The sequence below is a fragment of the Caloenas nicobarica genome, chromosome 11 (genome assembly GCF_036013445.1).
Source record: "Caloenas nicobarica isolate bCalNic1 chromosome 11, bCalNic1.hap1, whole genome shotgun sequence".
In the NCBI taxonomy this organism is placed as follows: Eukaryota; Metazoa; Chordata; class Aves; order Columbiformes; family Columbidae; genus Caloenas; species Caloenas nicobarica.
The window spans coordinates 21,624,859-21,648,481 of NC_088255.1; the positions used below are offsets into that span (position 1 = coordinate 21,624,859).

A 23,623-nucleotide genomic window follows, 5' to 3' on the forward strand; every position below is an offset into this window, starting at 1 on the left:
ATTATGAGCAGAAGCAACAGAAGCAGGTAGTCTGTAAATGTTCGTACAAAAACAAACCCACCGAATTCCAGAGAACAGTATGTAATAACATACCTGCTCTTCTATTCCAGATACAAAGTGCATTCCGATCTTTATTAGACAGCTCTGCTTTCATGAAGCTGTCCTGTCAGCCTTGCCAGTTTGATTCCTCACCACCATGGCCGCACATTTCATTGGATTTCAACATTTGTCTCCAACGTGAAGCCATTTTCCCAGGCCGTCACTGGATCGTGCTGTGCTGCTCTTTGCGTTGCTTTAACAGCTTCTAGTTCGCATCAAACAGAAGCTACAAAGGCTTTTGAAAGGACAGATAAATTATTTATCCCAATCCCACAAATCACTGTGAAGTTCTCTCTTGTTCCTTCCTGCTCTAGAAAGGTCTGTGTGGTTTTTTCCCCATCCTGTATAGCCCCATGTCTTCGGAAGAGCCCTCCCCAGAAGTTACACAGTGACCAGAACAAACCTGAGAGCTGTTAATCATCTTGGGCCTGGTATTAAAAGTTTACATCCTCTCTATTTTTTTCTATATTTTCTGTTTAACATGCAATATGAGAACAAAATAATTTTATGGCTATGAGTTCATATTTAAGTCTCCTCACGTTGTTCTAAAGTCTCTTATGCTGGCACTTCACAGTTCAGTAGAGTCGTAGGAGGATGGTTCGTTCGTGTGTTTGCAGGGATTTGAAGATACAATATTCGACATCCGTGTACTTTAAGATCAAAACAAATTACGTAATAAAATCAGAATGTATGCTAAAACATATGAATATAGCATCTTGCCTTTGTGGTCAGTCAATCACTGTGTTTTCAACATTAATAGATGCAAAAATTCCATTCTGATGCAATTTTGACTTGTTTCTTAGCTTTGAAAATAATAACCAGTGTTTGATCTGTGGTGGGTGGAATTATTTTCCAAGACTTTCTTTTGCATTTTCAGTTATTGACTATCTCTGCTGGTTTGGGAACAGAGATAACCGTGGTCGTTAGGGACCTGTACAAAATTCGTAGCTGTTGGGAAATGGAACGCTTAGGATGCATCTTGGCTGCAGATTTGAGAATGGAGATCATGGAAAAGGAGGGTGTACTTGATATTTTTTTCCAGATAGCAGTTTATGGGTTACAACTTGATCAGAGAGGAGACAGCCCTCAGAAATGACAGTTAGCATTCGTGAACCAAGAGAGAAGTGTTCAGGAAAACTGTTTCTTATTTACATTTTTATGTTTTGATTAAAACCTGTTATAGTAACTTTTGTACCATATGGCGTTACTTAATTATATTTACACTTGGGAAGGTAGATATTTTGTAACTTTAAATAAAACCTTTTTGCAAGCCGAAGAAAAACACCCCAGGGAACGGCTTCTGGATTCCCCGATTCTCAGGCCAGGGCCATGAACAAAGAAGGTCTGTCCTGGTGGGACTTACGTCTGTCTGAAGATGTTTTATCCCATTTCAACTGTCTCTGAAAAATCAGTCACATTGTTGCTAATGCCACATGATCTCATACAACTACTAACCAGTTGGTACTGGGAGCAGCCCAGTTCCATCGTTAGTTGATGCATTATCAGTTTTTGCGAGGACACTTCTTTTTGAACTTGGTTTGAACGCGGTTTTTCTCCCCCCTCATAGGGAGAGGATGTAGGTAAGAGAAAGACGATTTCTTTTTTTTTCTATTGATTTTTTTGTCTGATTTTTTTCGTACATTATGTCATAGCACATGAGAATGTAACATTTCTGAAAAGATCAATGGACCACAATAGTAGAACCTTGCAATTTGGGTAATCACTGTGATAATTTGGATTCTAAGACGTATGGTTTGCAAAATTATATTCAGGACCAAACATGGGGTTTTTTGGCATCTCAGGTTCAAGATTGCTCTACTGTAGCTGGGATATTAGACTGTTCTTGCTGTTTATAAAGCATGTATAGTCTTAGTCTCTCTGTTTTATTAGCCTACCGTCACTCTTTCCTGTGGATGTCTCTTAATCTGTGTCAAATTCTAAGCTGCTGAACTTGGGGTCCGTAACCGCTGCCGGCATCTCCTTGGCCATGGCCTAGAAAAGGGCACATCGTGCTCAGCAGAACATGAAATCAGTCTCAAAGTTTGTGTTCTAAATATTTATTCAAGAAGCACAGATGTTATCTTAATGTCAAGATATTCAAACTGGCAGAAATAACTGACTAGGAGATGAGCACACAGCACACAGTTGTTATGGAAATTAATAGGTGGGTCTGTTTTTAAAAAGAAGTAAATAAAGCTTCTGATCCAAAACTTCTGTCCAAGAAAACTGAAATGCTGACAGTATTCCTTGGGTGTGACTTCATGAAACAGCTTCATCTGACCTAACGGTTTATAGCTATTAGGAGGAGAAAAATCAGCCTTTTCCCTGTTCTGTCCCTCTTGGTACCTGTGCATTTCCCAAGAGAACTCAAAAGGCCCAGGTCTGTCGTCTTGCTGCTTTTATCTGTGACCCCAAGAAGGACCCATGTACCTGAAAGCTCTGCTGTTGTTGTTTGGTTTTCTTCCCCCCCATCAGGTACATAATTTGGTCTAATAAACTGTAATCATTAACCCCAAATTTTGCTTTACATTTTGCGGTTGGAGAGAGTGGTTGGTAGAAGTGGCATTTGGCCGGTATTACATGTGAGATCAACTACAGAGGGAAAATTGCTGTTACTTTTTAATAGAATAGAATTGTCTTCTTGCCTGTATTTAAGCTTCTATAGATATCAAAGCACACAGCAAAAGATTACAAAGTATTTTCCTCTCTGAGGATAAATATTATGGAGTTACTCATGCAATATAAATGTTATTATAATAAAATTTAATCCAAACAGAAAACAGAGCACTACTGCAATACCTTGGTAAACACTTTGCGTTAGAGACAATCATTTCTTACAAAGACATTTGTTACTTCATTCTCCGGTCAGCAGGAGTGCTCGGGAGAGAAATTACTGCTCCCACACCGCCTGTGACTTAAACAAAAGTATTATAATTACATTTCATCTATTTAAACATCATGCGAGTGGTTCCAGTAACTTCCCCTCTGTAGAACGCCTCTTTCAACCTAAAATTTCAGGACAGGACACGACACTTTGGGTCATTTCACCTGCTTGGCTGCATGTTTAAAATACAGATGGGCAAATCAGTAGAATCCTTCCCAGCTCCTCCTGTCCGCCCTCCCCAGGCCAGGAGACTCCGCCAAGCTCAGCCCATTTCTGGGTTACCAGCCTGACTTGGGAAGGGGCTTTTCACCCACCCTCACCCCCTCGCTCCCTCCCAGGCCCTGCTCGTCGGGCACTGCTGCTGGCTGGGGGGGCAAGTCCTCCCGATTCTTCCGGGCGAGCCAGAGCCGCGCAACAGGCACCATAAGGGTTTTTAGATACGAATCTGAGGCAGCTTTCAAAACTGGATGACGATTGTTTTCCTAAGGGAAGCTCCTGAAGGGAGTGCTGCTGTCTCCATGCAAATGCAATTGTTACAGGGCATCCTTTGAGGGCACAGCGCTTTCTGTGGTAATCAGAAGTTAAATGAATTAGCAAAATGAAAGCAACCGAACAAAAGAACTTGGCAGATTGTTTCATCAGTTTGTCTCCCAGTGCAGAATTGTTCCACAGCCTGCGTTTATATGAGGAAACGTCAAGAACGTACGCGCGTCTTCGGAAGGCTCAGACTGCTTTGCAGGTTGGATGTGCTTATACAGTAAAACGTTCCTGATGATCCTGTATGAGAATCATGTGTCTCCATCAGTTCAACAGGCATGTACTTCAGTGTAAAGGTGGTACTGTGAAATAGCCAGCACTCACAGGGGACGCTCCTCCTATTTATTCATTGCATTTGACAAAACTTACGGGAATAGTTCGGGGCATCTTGGCTGCACATCCCAAAGCACAGCCCGTGGTAACAGCGAGGAGACAAAACTTCTTCCTGCCCTCGTTACTCCATCAGCTGCGCCAATAAGGGCCACGTGAAAGATAATCTTCAAATGGAGAATCTAAACAGAAGAGGAATTTGGGGTTGAGTTTTGTAATGTCAGACATTCCCCAGAGATGGGTTTCTTTGTTCTGCACTGATCTTTCCAGGATTAGGACTCTACCTGGAAAAATTACAGCTGTGGTTTTTGAGAAGACATTGTTAATGGTAATCATTTATCCTGTAATCATATTTTTATTGGAATTTCTTGGCACCAACATGCTTAATCTGAGTGGTCTTTTTCTAATATTTATTACCTAGTGAATTGTAACTCCCATTACCACGTGTACAATCCAATGTTTGCAATGAGGAAATTGCGGTTTCAGGAGCAGCTGTGTAACTGCCTGGGAAATACCTTTATCTAGCCGTTCATGTGCTTTCCAACTCCTCACTCATCGCTTGGTGTCTGTGCATTCCAGTTCCCAGGCAGATCCAAACGTGCAGTGTCAGGTTGAAATGACTGCTTCAAAAGTTTGCTTGCTGTTGGTTGCATGTGTTCTTGGGGTTGGTGCTTGGGGTTGGGTTGGTTGGTTGGTTGTTTTGGTTTTGGTTCTGCAGTTAAACCTTCCTAATGATGACCCTGAGGAGATGCTGGCGTATGGTGAGGAGAGGCTGCGGAGCTCCTCGTCAAGTGCAGAATTGTACGTGGCTGCGAGCATTAGCTTGGCTGATTTCCACTGCTCATTTCAGAGTAGTATGAATAGTAGCTTTTCTTTGAGTGTTTTTGGTGGGATTGTACCTCTCCTAGGCAGTGGCTTCTGTTTCTTTTGTGAAACCCCATCCGCAGGGTGGGCACATATACTCGCAGAATACTCCATAAACCGCAAACTACTGAGATTTTCTTTTTTCCCCTTTGAAATGTGCATGCAATATTTCTACTTAGTTTCAGGTTGTTATGGTGGGTAAAATTTCCAGAAACATCATAAGCCAAGTACTCTTTGCACACTTTTAGCTAAAATTGTATAGGAGATTCTGGTCTTCTGCAACACAATTTACATTAAATCCTTTACTCCCTCCATAAACCTGGAGTAACTTGGACAGCAGAGCTGCTCAGGATAACTCAGAGACATAACTTGATATTCTTACAGCAACTCATCTGTTTTGAAAACAAAGCAATGGACTGTTTATTGTTCTTAATGTGATTTTCTTGAAATCAGCTGGGAATGTGGCATATCTGAAGATGATAGTAATAACATACTTGGGTTTGTTGGCTTTTTTTTTTTTTTTAAGCATTACACCTATTCTTAAAATATTGTTTTGTTACTGGAAACTTGTCACATATTTCACCAAGAAAGTATCCGTGTGCATAAGGGTACATTTCTAAGTCATCAGAATGGGCAGAACAAAGGGAAAAGCTCCCATAAATATGAAGCACAGGAGAAATACAGTTAGTGTTTCTCCTTTAGCTTTGATAGTTGTAATTAAGAATATAAAAAATTAAGCTTGAGCTGTTGCAGCTAGGGCCAGGCTGCTGCTTAGGCATCCCAGTCCAAACCAAGGCAAGGGCTGTTTTCCCCTGGACGAGGGCAGAAAGGCAGAGCGGGCACATGTTCAGAGTCTCTTCTCTTCTTTGTCAAGAATGCTTAGTAAAGCTGAAGTGCACTGGCCTGACTAATGGAGAAATGACAGAACCCCTCTCTTTGCAGGTTCTTGAAGTCTAAAGCAAAGCTCGTTATTTCGATCTCCAGAGCGGTACACTCCTGTCCTGTGTGAAGTGCTCCCGGTGCTGTGAAGCGTGAGACAGGATTAGAATGCCTGGAGGACGAGCCCTGGAGGCATCTGTCCACCTGATTTCAGTGGTTTTTTAAAACAGTGTTAGCGTACACCTTCATGAACAAACATACACTGGTGGCATTTGAGATCAAGGCTTCTTGGGCTTAAATGGTTACACAGCAGCTGCAGCATTCTATACAACCTGTGCATTGGTGTTTTGGTGTGCTCGAAATTTGAGGAGAAACGGTCCAACTTTGCCAGGTTGTGCTCAGAGGTTTGTCCTCTGAATGTCACACTGCAGACTTGCAAACATGAATGCACATTTGTGTGAATGACATAATTGTTCGTAGCTTCAGAAATCCTCAGGTAAGACCGGTAGTCTTCAAATAAAATGCTGTGTTCTTTTCATATTTTCTGAAATATGGAAAGGACAGGGGCTGCAGCAAAAATTGATCTGTCCTAATAGCCATCTCCAGTGCTGGGGAGCAGCAGGTGCTTGGGGAAGCGGTACTGCACGTGACACTCAAAACGATCAAATATCTTGTTTTCTTCTAGAATTATTGAATATCCAGAAGTACTGATAACTCTGTTCTAGGGTTTTTCCAGGAATTGCAGGGTTAGGAAGCCGGTAATTTTTTTTGTTGTTTTATGAGCAGACTGCTACAGAATACCGAGCGGCCTGTGTAATAGCATCTCTGGCTCTGCTGCGCTTGCTCCTGCAAAGGCCTGGCAGAATGAGTGAGAGACCTTATGATGTTTGAGATGTTGGTGAAGTTACCCAGATAAGGACTATGTCTGCCATTTGACTAAGCTTATTCTAAAGACATTAGTATCTGATTAGCAACCTTTAGCAAAAGAAATGCTTGTAAAGCAACATCCATCATCCAATCTGCCTTTAAAAGCAGTTAATTCTATCAAACTCTGTAAAGTTATTCTTGGTTGTGCTGCTTCCCTTTGGCTGAAAATATCCTTCCCTCCTCCTCCTGTCCAGCTTCCTACTGGGTTTCCTTTTCCTCATCTCCCATATACTCTCTTTGTCAGATCGACCCCGTGTTGCAGACAGGGCCCCCCATGCTTCCTCTCTCTTTCCAGGAAATTTTCACTACCTTTGTCCAAAGGTGGACATCAAACAGAACCTGTCTGCCCGCACAGACCCTGAAATGCCCTATGAGACCTTAGGCAGAGGGGTTTTTTCCACTTTCTCAGCTCGTTACAATGAGGGGTGCGGGCAGGGGAGCACCTTGACTAAACAATAGCAAAAAATGTAGAACTTTACAAACACGAGAAACAAACCCCTGCTTGCCAGGCAGGAAAAAGCAACAATGTGGGTGGAGAAAAAGAAAGAAAATAATAAAAGCAATGCTGTATATTGTGGCAGCATAACATGGTTGTAGAACCATTACGATCATCGAGTCCAGCCATAGCGATGCATGATATTGATGTGTGATCATGATGTGTGATAATAATGCGTTCCTTCCCTGATCAGCAGGAGCGTTGCACAAATTGCATACGCCGTCCATGGGACTGTGTTTGGGACACGGCTGCTGCACTTTTGGGTCTGCTGGTGTTTGCCCCGAGCTCCTGCGCTTGCCTGCCCGAACACCCCAACAGTAACTGAGCTGCGGTTCCCCGGTGCGAAACAACCACAAGCGCTGCGTTAACCTTTTCCGTTTGTCATCTATGGGTTTAACGCTGCGTGGCCGATAAGGCAGCAAAGCCCCGGTTGTTCCGCGCTGCGGGCGGGGGCGCGGAGCCCCGGCCCCGCCCGGGGGCGGCCCTGGCGGGGGCGGCGCGGCCGCAGATGCCGCGGGGAGCGCTGGCCCGACCCGGGGCAGGACAGGGGGCAAGACCGCGCCGTCCCAGCGCTGCCCAGAACCGGGGAGGGGCCACTGAGCTTTGTGTTCGCGTCCTGCGCTCGGCCGGAGGCAGCTGTGAGCCCGAAACGGCCGGTCCTGCAGCCGCGATGGTGGCCAAGGACTATCCGATCTACCTGTCCGTCAAGAGGGCGAACTGCGCCTTGGCCGTGCAGACAGTGAGCAGCCCCGCTAAGGAGACGGAGGTACTCAGTCTACTGATATTTTTCTTTATAGTGTGATCTGTATTGCTTTGAAAATAGACTTACGCGTGTAGATACCCGGTTTGCTCAGGCATCCCTTGCTGCCATCGCTACGTGTTGAACATTCCGTTGGCACAAGGCACGGAACAAAGAATCTCAATTTTTTGTCATCTGGCATTTTAAGGAATTAAAATTAATCTTTTAAGTAGCTAATAGAGAAATATGTGATTTAGATATGTAGTTTAAAGTTATTTATATGTATTGTATTTCAGGGCTAACCATTACTTACAAATTGTTAAACTTATGCAGGAACTGGTTATATGCTTTTTTGAGGGGAGGAAATGTGGAGAACAGTGTCTTTAAGCCTAATCTCTTTTCCTCATCGGTAATAAACTGAGAAATTAATATGATCACACAGTTAACTGAAAACTCTGCCCTATCAGCAGGCTATTTCTTAAAAGGCATGAAATCCTTTAAAGTGACATTAAAAATCTTACTCATTCACCCAAATTCAACACATTCATTTGCAAAATTCTCATAAATGGTGAAACTCTGCAGGAGTGATGTTTATGGAAGACTTAAATATTTGATACTTTAGGTTGGTGTCGCTTTGTGTGCTTGTTTGGAAACAGTGACCTTAAGGATTCTGTCTGGCTGCCCTGGAGGAAGGATAGCATTTCTCTCTGGAAGTTTTTATCACTTAAATATATATAGGTTCTTCATTAGTCTTGTTTGCTGAGTAACTTGAAGGCAACTTACTAAATGGGGTCCATTTAATACAGCTACATCAAAGATTCATTAGCTCCAGCAGTTGAATAGATCTAAAGTAAAAGGAACATAATCTAAGTTACTATTTAATCGTGATGCTTAAGCTAAGAACTAATAAGGTGCTGCCCTCTTGCTTTTCAGTGTACTTTTACATAAAGGGATTAAATTATTGCAGTTAACAAAAGTGGAACTTTGTTCATCGGTGTGTTTTTGAAAACTAACACCCTGAGTGTGTGTGTACATACACATCTGTGGAAAACACAAGTTGTTAAGTACCAAATGGTTTTCTTAAGGGTACTCATTTTACTAACTATATTATTAAAGAAATATGTTTTTAGCCTTTACTGCATGAAGGGTTTTTTGTGAATGAATAGAATTGTCAAGTCTGAAGGGCTGGAGTGTTGCTCTTACAGTTGGGAAGCGCAGCTTAATTGTGGTCAAATTTCAAAGACAAAGTCTCAATGAAAGCTTAGAGCAGGAGGAAGTATCTAATAACAGAGGTGATCAATCAAAATTACAATGTGCAAACAGTTGCTTTGGATTTATAATCCTTCAGTTGGTGTTTTGTACAAGTAAGAAAATGCACCCTCTGCTTTCAGGCTGTTTTCTGAGAGTCTGATGGACGACCATTCTGAAAAAGAAACCTTTAAACTTTCTCCTGCCTGTCTTAGGGGGGTATGAAAAGACCACCTGCCACTCCAAAAAATTGGTTAAGGAAGCAGAAATAAAAACTACTCTTTGGGAAAGGCATTGTAAGAATAGACGTCTGCAGCCTGCTTCTTTGAATTCTGTCAATATGGTGAGGGGAAATCCACCGTTTCTTCTCAAGCTCTCATGTTAAGCTGTTCTTCACCCTTTAGTATTTGCAAATCTAAATAAAGCTCTCGGGCGCCTTCTACCACCAATTTGTGTTACTACAGCAGAAAGCAAGCTTGTTGGATGGGGGTCGTGGATTTGGGGCTTTGAAAACCCGAGTTCCATTGTAACGTGAAGTGGGTTGATTTATTTAACGACCTAACTAGTTCATAAATGTTGATATGTGCAGAGTATAGATGTTGGTTTTGGTTTTGAGTTAGAACTCATTATAATAAAATATTTCCTCTGACCTTACTAAACAATAATCTCTTAGGGGTTTTTATTTTGAACAAATACAAAGTATAGTCTGGAAGATCAAATACAGTAGTACTTACATGGGATGAAACTCAGCCAAAAACTTGAGCATATAATGAACTGTTAAAATTTTCCCAGATTTCCAGCTGGGTCTCTGTGTAAGAAGCTGAAGCCTATGGGCAGTAGGTTAGTTCTTCCCTGTTCTTGGACTCCACTTGGAGCCTGCAGAGCAGCAGTGGAAAACCAGGAATGTTTTTGAGGAACGAGTTAGTGGCACAAAAGAGAACGGAGGTTTCTGCTCACAGTTCCTTCTTTAAGCCACACTGGCTTCCTTGGCATAAACTCTGTAAAGTAGCACAGTCACAAAACAATGACAAATAAAATGTCTGAAATGTACATGAACAATGGAAATCTGCATTCTGAGGAAAGGCTAGTGTACCTCTAATCCAAGTACTGTTTACATAATTCTTTCTAAATGCGGTTCAAACGCAACAAAACAATGTCTGGGGAATGAGTTAATATAGGAAATACTATAAGGCTCCACATAAAATAAAGTCAAATATTTTAGTTGTAAACAGTACAGAGGTCTTGGGCTCTTTCCAGCTTTTTCATAACACAAAAATAGAGACAGTTAAACTTGAAATTTCCTTGCTCTAAGGGATAAAAAGTCCCTCATCTTTCCCAATACAATATCTCTATAGACCATTTGCTATGTTTCACTGGTTAAAGCAGCTCCCTTGTCAGCCCCGCTAAACAGCACCGAGTGCGGCAGAGCCAGAGGGTGGGCGGCAGCTGGGAAGAGCTCACACCGTCACAGAACGAGGCTTGGAGGTCTGGAGTCGTGGCAAGACACGGATTCCTCAGAGGGAGGAGGTTCTGTCCCGCTCTACAGGATCTAATACAGAGTTCAGGCTCTAAAAACTACAACGGCGGCACAGAATTCCTTTGTGTCTCCAGCACGTTGTGTGTCTGCTCAACATCTCTTATGCTGCGGAAATCTTAGAGCTGGGAATCGGGGCTCTTGCCAGCGTTGTCTTTTTTTGTCTCCTGACTCCCTCACTGGTTGGATGTGCAGGAGGTCTAGGCTGCCTTGTGCTTAGGACTGTGTTTAATTCAGCAGGAAAACGAATCTGCAGGAGAACCCTCAGGCCTCTGGGCCATGGCACATCATCCACATGAGAACTAGGCCTGGCGCCAGAGGGGGAGAGAAACTGCAAGTCATGAGTTTTCTTTGATCTTCATAAATGCATGTATTTCATTTTTAAAGCAATATTAGCAAGCTGCAGTTTTGATATATTTCGGGTAAGTTCATGTACAGTGTAGCTGTGATGAGCTAAACATGGAAACGTCAAACTCCCACGCTTGGAACTGCTGATCTGTTCTGCTTAATGGCAATTTGAAACAAACAGCTCATCTTTGGTTTTCCGTTCAGTAACTCGCCGTACGATGTCTGCTGGTTAATTGGCAGCTCAGCCTTATATCAGGTTTGTTCCAGAATGGAAAAGGTCTTTCTTAGGTAGTCTGTACAAGCAACTTCTCATGAGAGGAAAAGCAGAATTTAATTGTTGTCTGGGTTGATCAGAGTTTCTGTTACTTGTGTTAATAATTCACCTCAGTGTGAGGTTTTTCCGTTGAGTGGCGTTCATTTCCTAGCTGCTGCTAGACATATTGATTTGTGGGTGTCGCAGACGAACGATCAGTCGAGGCAGCTGGATGACACTTGTCCTTGTGCTGCTGGCACTTGGTGGGTCTGTCCTGCCCGTGGCAAATGGCACCTGGGCGCCCCGGGCAGGGACCGGGCCTGGCTGGGGCGAGGAGCCCGACTTTGGTGGACACGTGTTGCAAACCTCAGCCCATCTTCGGCTGAGGATACTCCACCACTTCTCTAGGTGGCTTTCCACTGTGCCCCCACTGGTTTCAGGTCCTCTTCTTTATAACACTGTGGTTAAAACAAAATATCTCTGGATTTTGCTTGATTCGCGTGCTGGTTTTGTGGAGTCTGGCAGAGGAGGGATAACAAACCTGCTCCCATCAGAGAGCACGGGTGGATGGAACCTTGTGGATTTGAAGCAAGGTTGTATCATTGATATACATAATTTATTGGCTGATCAAGTTGTCTTTATGTATCAATTAACTTAAATGGCTTAATAAATTCCTCTTGTGATGCTGGCAGTTTTACTGATGGGATGTCTACAGGTTTTAGGCTGGATTTTGTGGATGATTCCAGGTACCTTTTGCGCAACACCGAACTAGACTTTAGAACTGCTTTAGAGTCACTTGCTTTGTTTTTCCTGACCATCAGCCTCAGCTCTAGAAGAATGAGTGTTCTAGAGTTTCCCAGTCGGAATATTTCTACGATACTATGAAGCAAATGCAAATTCAAGACCTTATAAAAATATAGTCTCTATTAGCGCTAGTAACAACTGAGAATGTGGTTCTCATGTTAGATTTGCTTCCCTCTGAAGGTGCAAAAAGCCTGGGCTTCCCAGCTCAATTTATTTTTAGGTTGTTTGCTGTATTAAGAGAATCCATTGTAACATAGGTTGTTTTTTCTATTTTAACTTTTTTTTTTTCCCCTCTATCCTGCTGAAGGTTAAATACTGATAAAATCCTGCGGAACGACACTTGAATGTGTGGGGGGGTTATTTTTTTTTATTAAACTCCAAGTTTTGGAGGCATTTATTAGAACTGTTTAATCTGAGGCCAATTTAACTAGTAGCAGAGTAATAAAAATAATGTTGGGCTTCCTGCCATGACAAATGTTGACTTACCCTTATAAAGTTGACTAAAAACTAATAACCTTTAAAGTATAGGAGTATGGAAATTTAGCCAGGTACATGAAATCTGGAACAGAGTGGTTCTGTTCTAGTTTGCTGGCATTGCTTATGGATTATATTTGAAACAAAGGTCACGGTACTGTTCAGTTTATAGTGTCTTCTATTTATTACTTTATTAACTCTTTTGAGACTAATTTAAATGAAAACATTTTGCACTAATGAACGCTCCCATAGCACGGAGTGAATGCTTTGGGTGTCTATTTACCTTTGTTCACAAATAGGAGTATATCAAATGGGGTAAAAAAAATAACCAGCATCTTTTTTATAAAATGTCAAGAAAGTTTGCAACTCCAAATCCAGAGTTGCTACAGTAAATAATTATCTCAGAACTTGTACTCCAGCAAGTGAGGATGTTTTTAAGAAGCGTTGCCAGTTTCAGCGGTTTTGCATGTGGATTAGGTTAGTTTGCTTTTGAAGGTAAACGGGCTAAGTTCTAATAATCGAAAATGCTTATTTCCTGGACTAGTTTTCACATAGCACTTATTTCTGGGTTGCCTTGAAAATCTCTGTAAATTCATTTTGTTGAGTTTGTTTTTAAATACAATCAGAAAAATCAACACAATGTGCTCGCAGTGGTGCTGCCCATGGGCTGGAGACACAAGTGTAACGACCCCTCAGGGAAAGATTTTCCCTTGTTTGTCAAATTCCGCACCAGTTCTGCGACACGGGGACGGTTGTTGGAGTTGCTGATAAGAAATGGGAGAGTCAAATGGAAAAACAATCATCCCAGCAGCGAACACACGTTTGCTTTTGCTGTTCAGTGGGAGGAAATCAGCGGGTAAGCCGGTCAGGAGCATAAAGTGGAAGAATTTAGAGGCGAGGAACTGGAGCAAATGCAGATGTTTTCTATGGCGCCGCGACTGCTGCTCAGGGCTCCTTGGTCTGTGTTATCCAGGTCATTGGTTCTGCTGGGCTGCGGGCAATATACAGGGAGCCTGGCCTAGTTCTTTTTGTTTCCTTTCCTAGTTCTTTTTGTTTCCTTTCCTTCTGTTTGTTAGAAAATTAAAACCAATCTTTTGCTTGAGTAATTTATCCATCAAAGTGTGATAATTAAGCTGCGGGTGGCCTTGTTGGATGACAATGTATAGAAAACTAATCGATACTACTAAATGGATTTAACTCACTCTGACACTCTGCTTTAAACTTTGGGAAAATTCCATTCTTTACATCTACTAGTAAAAGAATTATTTTGTGGATGAACGGTTCGCTTCTTATGTGTGTAGTGTGATGTTGGATGCAATATATCCAATTATTAGGTGCCGGTTTCACTAATGCAGAAATAAAAATAACGTCAACTTAGCTGTCAGTACATTGGAACTAATGTAAGTGCCTAATTCTTCAAAGGATCTTCGGCTTTAACACACGCCTGTGGCTGTGGAACACTCAGCGTGGCCCGGCAGTGGGTGCTGTGTGCTGAGATTCAGGCTTTTCAATGGTAATCCCTGTGTATTAGAGCCAAAAATAATGATACAGAAGTTATCTTTTTGCCAAGCTGTTGTCGTTTTGAAATGACCATATCACAGTTTTAAAAAGCAGCAGCTCATTCAGTTATGTAAGGCAAAGAGACTGAAATTTTGGTCAAGATTTTCCAATGAAGAAGCGATCTGGAGAGCACTGTGTCCTTCGTGCCAAATGAGAAGAATGCTGAGGCAAAGCATCTTTGAGGCTTTGTATCTATAGTTTCCTGTCTTACATCGGTGATCATCAGTGGTTATGCCATTGTGATTACTCTAAATTTCTTCCTATGGATTTCCCAGAAAAGTACATGATAAATAAACGCTCAGAAGTAGTTGTTTGAAACATCCACTCTGTGGTTTCCAGAACCATCCAGATTTTGGACACAGATTCGGTTGGTTTATGAGTTTGTTACAGCTTCTAGAGTTCTCCTGGAGGCTGTATAGATACACGGTATTTCTAGCTTTAAATTTTGCTCTCTGAATTCAAATGTTACCCAAGTCGTCTTGAGTTCAGCTATGCAGCTCCCTCCAAAAGCCATCTGCTCTTTGTTCCAGCCCAGCCGGGTATTAATTTGACTTCACCTGACTGTTCAGCCTTTGAAGTTTCTGTAGTCATGTTTCCCTCAGCTTTATTTAGCCTTATATCAAATATAAATCCCTGTCAGATTAACATTACTTGTTCACATATACCAGCTCCACATTTTGGAAACTCTGCCAAAGTGCAGTCTGGATATTTTGGATTTTTTTTAACTTACTTCCTGTATTGTTTCATTGAGCCTTCGTGACTCTGAAAATGCAGTCTAACATTTTGTTTTATTTCAAAACTCTGAAATTATTTTTTAATACCAATAATAACAACTTTAAAAGGTCTGGCAAAACATTATAACTCTTGAATTTTTTGTGTCGTGACTTGGCTCAGTTCCCAGGCTGGACAGGTTGTTGCAAGTGGATCCAGCCACTAAATCCCATTTCTGAATCCCGTCTGCTTCTAAATTCCCCGGATTGGGAGGGGAGCAGGAGGAGCGATGACCTGGGGCAGCTCTGGCTGTTCTGAGCGCACACTGACCTGGGACCTGCTGTTCGTTCTCCCTGCACGGAGTGGCCGTACCGGAGCCTCTTCATGCTGCGCAGACCCTGCAGTCGCCCAGCTCTGTTCCCGTGTGCTTACATTCATCTCCTAAAAGAGTCTGTGATTGCAGGACCCCTGGTTAACTGGAAAACCAGAGATTTTCTCAGAGACAAATTAGTACTAGGAATTCCTAACTGCAAGCAGTTTATTCTTAAAAAAAAAAAAAGGAAGAGGCCTGGGAAGCAGCATCTGGAATGCAGCTCCCTGATGTTATTGGACTGATGTGCAAGTGCAGGTTCTGGTTGTATTAATATCTCTGGATAAAGCAGAGCAGGTCACATACTCTACTCTATCCATTTGATCTGTTGGTTGTGAAGAACAGAGCCCTTGGTGAGAAGAACAATCATCTGTTTAAAACTCAGTTTTTTATGCACTTGACTGTGGAATTTTTCCCTGTCCAGATCATTGGCCTGACCAATTTCTCCGCCTCTCTGTGGTGCTGGTGTGGGAGGCGACACAGCTGAGGAGGAGAGCGATGGTGAGAGGGGAGCCGGGGGCAGAATGGTGGAGACCATGCAATAGAAACCTGTGAGCGAATGTCTCACTTTCAGTATTACTGTCTCACACTTGTCGAATTGCTCCGGCAGTGCAGTATTTTCATGGCACAGTGGAAGCCTCATCTGGATAAACTCCATTATCGTGACTCAGCGCCGGTTGCTCCTGCTGGGAGGCGGCTCTGGGGAGGTGCCGCCTGAACTGGGATGGGTTTTCAGTTCCAGCTGGCCAAGAACCCAGCAGCCTGGTTCCACAAGGGGTCAAAATCACATTAGAAGCATTCAGAAAGCTTTCACCGTAATTAAGAATTTAAGATTAACAAGATTTACTTTCAATCCTAATTGGTAAAGGTGTAAAGCCTTAGACTTCTGAAATTATTCATTATGGTAAATAATTCTGTTGGAGAGAATCCTGTAATAATGCTCATCTCTTAATAAGATCAAATTCCTAATTTGAGCTACATGTTTTAGCAGTTTTGAATTCCGATCAGGTTTTTTGGTGTGAGATCAGAATATAATGCACTATACGAGGAAGACAGGAGGGGGTTGAGGCAGCAGGGGGATCCGCAGTCACAGCCCCTGCCTGTCCCTTCGGTGCTGGCGGAGGCTCTGACCTCTGCTGCCTCGCAGCAAGAAGCTCTACAAGAAATTCATGTTTCTTGATGACAGCGGAAAGTCTTCTGTGTTCCCTGGACCGGCAGCACCCCTGGCCGGGAGACAGCGCGGGTGTCAGAGCCCTGGCCTGTCTGACATGGACAAGGGGAAATCGTATTGCTTTTTTTTTCCGTTATCACTCTCCAAGAGAAAGAAGGTGATTTCCGTTCTTTTTACTCAGGTTGTTTGATGCTGTGCATCGATTTTCACAGCTGCCTGAGGTTTATGTGCCCCACAAGGCAGAGCAAACGAGGTCCTGGTCGGAGGGCTTTCCCTGCTGGCTTTGAGGAGTAATTAATGAACCTCAGCTGCAGGAACACAGGACTTGCAAGTATTCAAGTATGGCTAGACTGACTTGCTGTTCCTCACTTAGTTTTATGTGCTACTTGGGAAGTTTAATTCAAGTTTTTTGCAACACACTCAAAGGAAATGCTGCAGCAGTGAAATACAGATTTACTTCTTTTGTGATTTCATTTGCTGCCAGTAGACTCCTCAGAAAATGATCCAACGGCTTCTGGACTTAGTTTTGTTGTAAGGCAAGACTGAAAACTGTGCAAAGTTGTGAACAGATCACAGTGTGTGTGGAAAAGGTCTGTAAGATGCTGGGGAGCATTTAACTTTCAAGCAAGTTTTGGCTATGACGTTGTGTGGCTCAAATTTGTGCTTTTTGCGTGAGTTTTGTCTTTTGACCAAAGAACATCTACATGGCAGCAAAGTTGTAAGATAATAAAATGGATACAGCAGTAAAGGAGAAATCTTTTCTGTCAATCCTAATCGCCCCCCTCCCTGGTTTCTGGAAAGTCCAAATGGTCTTGATTTCCAGATGTTGCTTTCAGGGGTTGAGGTTTCTGCCTGAGCAGCCTTTGTGCTGCGGTGCAGCTGCTGGCGGAGCCCTGGCAGGCAGGGGCGGCTCCGGGCTGGGATTTGTGCATTCCGAATAATCACAAAAAAGAAACAGCTGATGGCTGAGCCAGCACTTAGAGAAGAATTGCAGCAGCATCTCAAAGATTTTTCTTTTTTCGGGTGAGGGATGGTGATGCTGTAGCTAATTATGCTGGTGGCGCTGCAATGACGTAAAAAACCTCCTTCAAAAACCTGTGTCAAAGACATGGTTGCTGGGAAGGGAGGAATATGAATAGCAGTGCAACGGTGACGGTGTGGATGTAACTTGATTTAGGCTGCTAAAATCTTTAATGCTGGGTTTCGTGTGTGATGGAATACGTTATTTTTGCTAGAGGGTTAAACACTTTGTCCCTCGTCTCAGCCAGCATTTATGGATTTCCAGGTCTGCCTGCTGAGAAGTAAATTAAATATGTAGCTGCCTCTCACCTTTCCTCTGGTGCTGCACTGATGAAAGAGAATTTTTCCTGCCAGTAATACAGATGGTGATCATCTCTGCTGAGATTTATTACGTTTTGGTATCGAGAAGGATGACAAATCTGCATTATTTCCAGAAGGATTTGAATTTCTGAACAAAAGGATAATAGGCATTCTTCATGTTCTTAAAGCTATGTCTAGGAAATGGGAGGCATAGCAAGCCTGCACAAACTTTGTGAGCATGGCTGAGAAAGAAAGATGAACTGCTTTAGGATGTCCTTGAAATGCGATGTTGGATTTGTTTTTTAACTTCACTTGGAAGGTTTGGCTCTTTTTCTGTCAAAAGTTGCCTTTTGCATGTGCCGTTCAAGATCCATTAAATGTCAAATGGAGGTTAGGAAGCCAAGGGTAACTGTTCTATTTTTATGTATTTACAATCACTTCTTTCTCGTGTTACAATTTCTGTTAACATTTGGCATTTTACATTGAAGTGGTTATGTATTACTATAAGCACTGTTAAAAGTATATATGAAAAGAAAAACATTTAAGTTAATGCCTTATGGTTGATGTTTGTTCCATTTTCCTTTCTATTTTGTGCAAAAAATAAATATATGTAAACATGTTATTAGTGTGTTTGCCTGTATAGATAAGTATTTCCCTAGGAACGTGCACTCAAAGGACAATTGCAGTTAGAGATTTCTGTCTAAATGATATTTTCTGGAATTAAATACATTTAGGTGAATAGAGTCACATGCTGATAGTGCCAGAGGCAAAGAAACAAATGGAATCGGTTTTATTTGGAAGCATTCCTTTCAATGACAGACTCTCCTAACATGTTAGCTGCAGAGCACTGCTAAAATTTCTCTTTTGAGTTAATATAATAAAATGATTTTGTCTTTCTTTACCTGTCCCCCTTCCCCTGCTCCCAGCCATGCCAGCTCCTGCATCCTTACATTTTTTAGCTGTTCCCAGGATCTGTGTGTACCAGCCAAGAGTAACCTGTCACTGTCACCGCATGAAACTGCTGTTGTTTATCTACTGCCCTAATTATACACCAGGCCTACAAACTCACTTTTTACAAATGCTTTCTTAGGAATATCAGCAGAACTGGCAGCGATGTTTATGTGCTGATGCTCACACTCCCTCTGTTTTTTTTCCATTCCCTTGTACTCCCCCCTCCAGGAGCCCAGTACCAAACGGGTCAAGCCGCTCTCCAGAGTCACCTCCCTGGCGAGTCTCATCCCCCCGGTCCGGGCCACCCCGCTGAAGCGCTTCAGCCAGACGCTCCAGGTAATCCCAGTAAACGTGTCGCTGCATCCAGCTGCGTCGCTGCATCCAGCTGTGTTGCTGCATCCAGCTGCGTTGCTGCCAGGGGGACACACATACATTCCCAGCCTCTCCTCGGGTCAGCATGGGAATGTGAGCTGCACATCTGCACACACACCCCCTGACGGGTCCAGGCAACTTCCCACTGCAGAATCACTCGACAGAACTCTCCCCTCAAAAAAACACTCATCTGCCCAGATAACTGATGGGTTTTCATAACCAGTGTAAAAAACTATTGCACCTATAGCATATGAAAGTTGTCATACTAAAGGATTACAATTGCTTTTTGATGAACAGAATTTTCCATGACACTTTCTATTAATTTTGGTTGGTTTCTTTGAAAATGTTATTTTTGGTATCATTAGTCATATAGGACTGCTAAATTTCCTTCTGTGGAGTGAACTTTGACCCTGCCTAAACAAAAGAGTTTGTGAACAATTGGAAACAAAAAAAAAGTCATTTTCCAAAGCCAATGATGAAAATCAACAAAGGGCAAGCAGATTTTAAATGCAGTTTAGAAATTAAATATGTCTGTAATTGCAATTTCTATATTACAGACAAGACGCGTAACATTTAACATACTTAGAGACTAATGGAACTTTAATTTATACAGCATTTGTGCCTTCAGACACATAACACTTGTGTGTTCAACTCCTAATGGTCATCACGAGTGGTGGCCACTTGGGAGCTGCGATACTGTTGGGTCTGGCCCAGAAAGCCAGACTCGTTCCTCTTTAAAACGGTTCTTGTAAGAAGGCATGTATAACATCTAAAGAAAATTATTTAACAAGCCTAATTTCTTTGATGAGAGGAAATATAACAATACCTTGAATGTATTAAAAATGTTACTTGATCAAAATTAACTTAATTGGAGCATTATTACTGAAGCTATCTGTTAATCTTAAGGAGGCAAGAAATACCACCTTAGAGCTTGGGAGTCTTATGACAAATAAATAAAGTTGTGGGAAAGAACTCTATTATAGTGGTGGTTATCTAGAAAGCAGATATGACGGGGTTTCTTTGGCGTGGATTTTCCTGTGGTTGGTTCCAGTGACTTTGGCAGTGCAGCCATCAGCCCCCAGCGGCACCCGGGGCTGGATCCGGAGCCCGTTTGATGGCGTGAGTGGAGCAGCGACACCCGCGTTCCCCGGGGCGGGGACATCGCCATCGGCTGCCTCCAGGAAAAACCTGCCTCTCAAAGGCCGTACGTTAGTTCCAGTTGTGAGGAGTGTGCAAAGTGAATTAATTTTTTGGCTAAACTACTTGTGAGGACGGTGCTTCATCTCCGTACCTGCGCTGTCCTGTGGGAGCCAGTGCCTTGAGACTGGGTTGTCCAGCACAATAGTGTATTTAATAAAGTTTGATTTACACTGCCCAAAACAAACTATCCTTTCATGGATGTAGTAGCAGCTTCCCAAGATGAGCACTACATAAATGTATTTCAGGGCAAATTTTGACAAAAATAGGAGAGAAGACAGTGGCTTTGCTGCAAGTCCTGCTCTTGCAAGCATTTCTGTCTTGCTCTGTTCATACTATATTTTAATTAACCGTCTGCTTCTAAGCAGATTAAGCAGTGATGTTATTCTTACCGTCTCCTCTGAGTAACTGAGTGCTTGAAGGAGCAGTGATGAGAAATCGGCCTGTTTGTTCCCAAATCCTGGGTCTGAATCCATTTCCAAGTGACAAATGCTGGTGATGTCCCTCAAAACTGCCTTCATGGCTGGCTGTGAATCGACTTCTTAGCTGATTTTGTCAGCAACAATAGAAAAGGGAAATAAAAGACTGACCTTGTGCTTGGGTGCCCCATTTGGAATTATTCTGGGAAGCAGGTATAGCTTTTTTACTTTACTGTGTTTTGACAAAGCTGTCACTGTGCCGTGTGGAACAGTAGAGAGCAGGGTTTTTTTCATGGTATAATACCTGTCAAAAGAAAAAAAAAAAGTGTTGATTTATATTACTGGATGAACTTCTGTGTATCTTTAGTGTGAAGTTATTTCAGTCAAAATCCATGTTTCTTCTTGCATTGCTGCTGGATGTTCTGTGTCTGTAAAATGAAGAAAACTACTATTAATATCATCACCACAACATCCAAAACAAATTCCTTCCCCAGAAGAAACCAAACCAAAGCCAACAGAACATCCATCCAAAAAGACCACTCCAACTGCAGCTGTAAAAGGAATTCCAAAATTCTGAGTTTCCTTTATGGTATTTCAAACAAACCTTTTTATATATTCTTTCTGAATGGAAGACATGTGTAGGAGGGGGAAAAAAGTTTATTGTGAATAATTTTGTGAATAATTTTCCTTACCTCTTTACATGTAACATCCACCTTATATTGACACACACAGAGCACCGTAGACTGACTAATATAATGCTGTTAACTTCATCGGCAGAGCCTGTCTGTATATCTGCAGGATACAAAACCCTGAGCAGGTATTCTTAATTGTCTGTCCACCTGGAAAACCACTTTATTTCCTAGCTGTATATTCAGTCTGCATCAAGCCACGCTGATGATTATGATGATCTGCTTGGTCTTATTCACAGCTGTGCTGTTTGGCTTAAAAGCTGCAAATAGGATCAGAAAAAGATCTCCAGCTGAGGCTGAAGAGCGCAATGAAAGCCTGGCCAGCTTCCTCCCTGTGGCTGGAATTGAAGTAGGGAGTCCAAATTATTTTTATCTGTCTTAGTTCACTAGAAATTTCTAAGAACGCTCTAAGAAGAAAACTCTTTTTAACATCGGTTCTGAATGCTAGGACGTTGATCTGTAGTGCCTTTTTCCCAGGACATGAAGCTGTTTGCTTTCCTGCAGTTGAGAATATGGTTTGTTAATTGTCTGAATTATCATCAGTATCGCATTGACCTCTCACAGAGTCCTGTGAGAGCCAGTGAAAGCAATTGCACTCAGGTAAATACAGTCAACAAAACCAGGGCTTGTGGCTGGATTCTTCCCCAGCTCCTTCAGTTTTTAGAATTATATGAAAATTTTAATCATCCCAGATAGACAATATTTTTTAACCAGTATGCTGGGCTTCTTTTTCAAGGAAGCTCAAAACTAGGAAAATATTTTAAAAGACTGGAAAGACAGAAATGCTGTTTTGACATTCCTAAAATTCTTTCATGGGATTCTATCACATGACAGATTTTTTTTTTTCCTTTATGGCAAGTGTCAACCAAAGATACCATGAAAGTACCTTTAAACTTGTTTTTAAAAATTTCTGGTAGAACTTCAGTTTAGAGCTCTATTCCACTAAGCTGAAATGGGTCTGTTTATTTGCAAAAAAATGGGTAAAGCGGTAGAACTGAGATGCTTAAACTGACGTTGTACATTATCTTGAACTATGAGAGAGTTTTATTGAAATAATTTAATTTTATTTGAGGATTTCTTTAATTAGGCTTATACATCAAATTTACATCTCATTTCTATTCTGTTACAGCATTGATGGTTCGAGTAAGCTTGACTCTCAAGTGACAAAGTATTAATTTTAGCATTAAATAGTATTTCCCTGGTGATTTTAGTTTCTCTCTTCGTGGCTTTATGAGCCAATTTCTGCAAGGTGTACACAAAGGAGAAGACAATATGTTAAAATAAGCTTGGATTGTATGTGATTCCCGGCCTAACGAAGTTTCATTGTACCAGGATAAGCCAGCTGGTGGTTTTGCCTTTGCTGTGTTAGTGTGTAAAAGAAACATTCCAGCCGGAGAGGACACTTGCTCTTCAAATGAAATTTGTCCTCCGTGTTAAATAACGCCTCAAAACGTTTCTTTCCCTTTGCACTAATAAATACCTGCAATCCAATGTTCCTTATTAAGCAAGGTACGCTGTGTATGGTTAATTAAAAGGCTGATGTATGAGAGAAATCAAATATATACTTACTATGTCCAGGTAGCAAAGATGCTGAACAAGCCAGCAGGATTTGGAGGAATTTGGTTTTCTTTTGAATCTCTTCGACTTCTGTGCCCATTCTGCCTCATGGAGACCAGTGCAGGGCTGTAGGGAATAGTCTCACACAGCATAAAGAAACATTATTATCAGTGGATGTGAAAGCTTTTCTCAAAACACCGTATGTAGAATAATTGCAGTTTGCTGTTACAGCTGCATGCCATTTTATATATGACTTTTTGTTAAAAGGTTTCAAGATAAGGCATTTACTTTAAAAAAATCAGTCTGTCTGGTGCTGTTCATTAGAAGCACTTTCTTCATTCAACATAAAACATGCCTTTAAGAAACCAGCACCCCAAGGCAAGGAGCCGTGTACCGGAGGCTGCGGGTGGGAATGCACGGAAGGGGGGCCCGGAATGACCCTGTTCTGCGTGGCCGCGTTCGCATGGGTGTCGCTGCCTCTTTCCCCCATGTGCCCTTTGCCTGGGAATACCAGGGGTTGCACGGTTCCTCATCAGAACAAGTGTAAATCCAGCGTGGAATTTCACCTGTGTTTCTTTATCTTAACTCTTGAAGGCAGACTGGCCCCTGACCTGCGGGGTTTGGGAAGGTCAGCGTATGTGTGTGTGCATTGACTTTTAGGGGGTTTGTCAATTCCGAGCAGGGCTCAAAGTAGCTTCTGTTAAAAGGCACCGTTTGTATTTATATAATATGTCTTCTGATGTTTTAAAAACTTCCGTATAGGTACTGTTTGCATTTCGTGGGCTCTAATCTTCAGAGGAGGGTTTCAAATATTGTACTCTGTATATGCGGCTTTCCACCTGGAAATGCAGAGAATTTGTTTTGTTTTAAATATTCTTCCCCAAGGCAAT

At 42.1% G+C, this 23,623-nt stretch overlaps 1 protein-coding gene across 3 annotated transcripts in view; it reads left to right on the top strand.

The window, feature by feature from the left end:
- ARHGEF3 (Rho guanine nucleotide exchange factor 3) overlaps nt 1–23,623 on the top strand; it is a 92,956-nt gene that overhangs the window by 58,099 nt on the left and 11,234 nt on the right. For 2 of the 3 annotated variants that reach the window (XM_065642474.1, XM_065642475.1), the window contains exons 1-2: nt 7,607–7,782; nt 18,728–18,835. In XM_065642474.1, the coding sequence (XP_065498546.1) occupies nt 7,687–7,782; nt 18,728–18,835 (204 nt within the window). In that variant the 5' untranslated portion in view covers nt 7,607–7,686. Of the gene's footprint in view, nt 1–7,606; nt 7,783–18,727; nt 18,836–23,623 lie in introns of those variants that run through there. The other variant, XM_065642473.1, reaches the window with a different exon arrangement.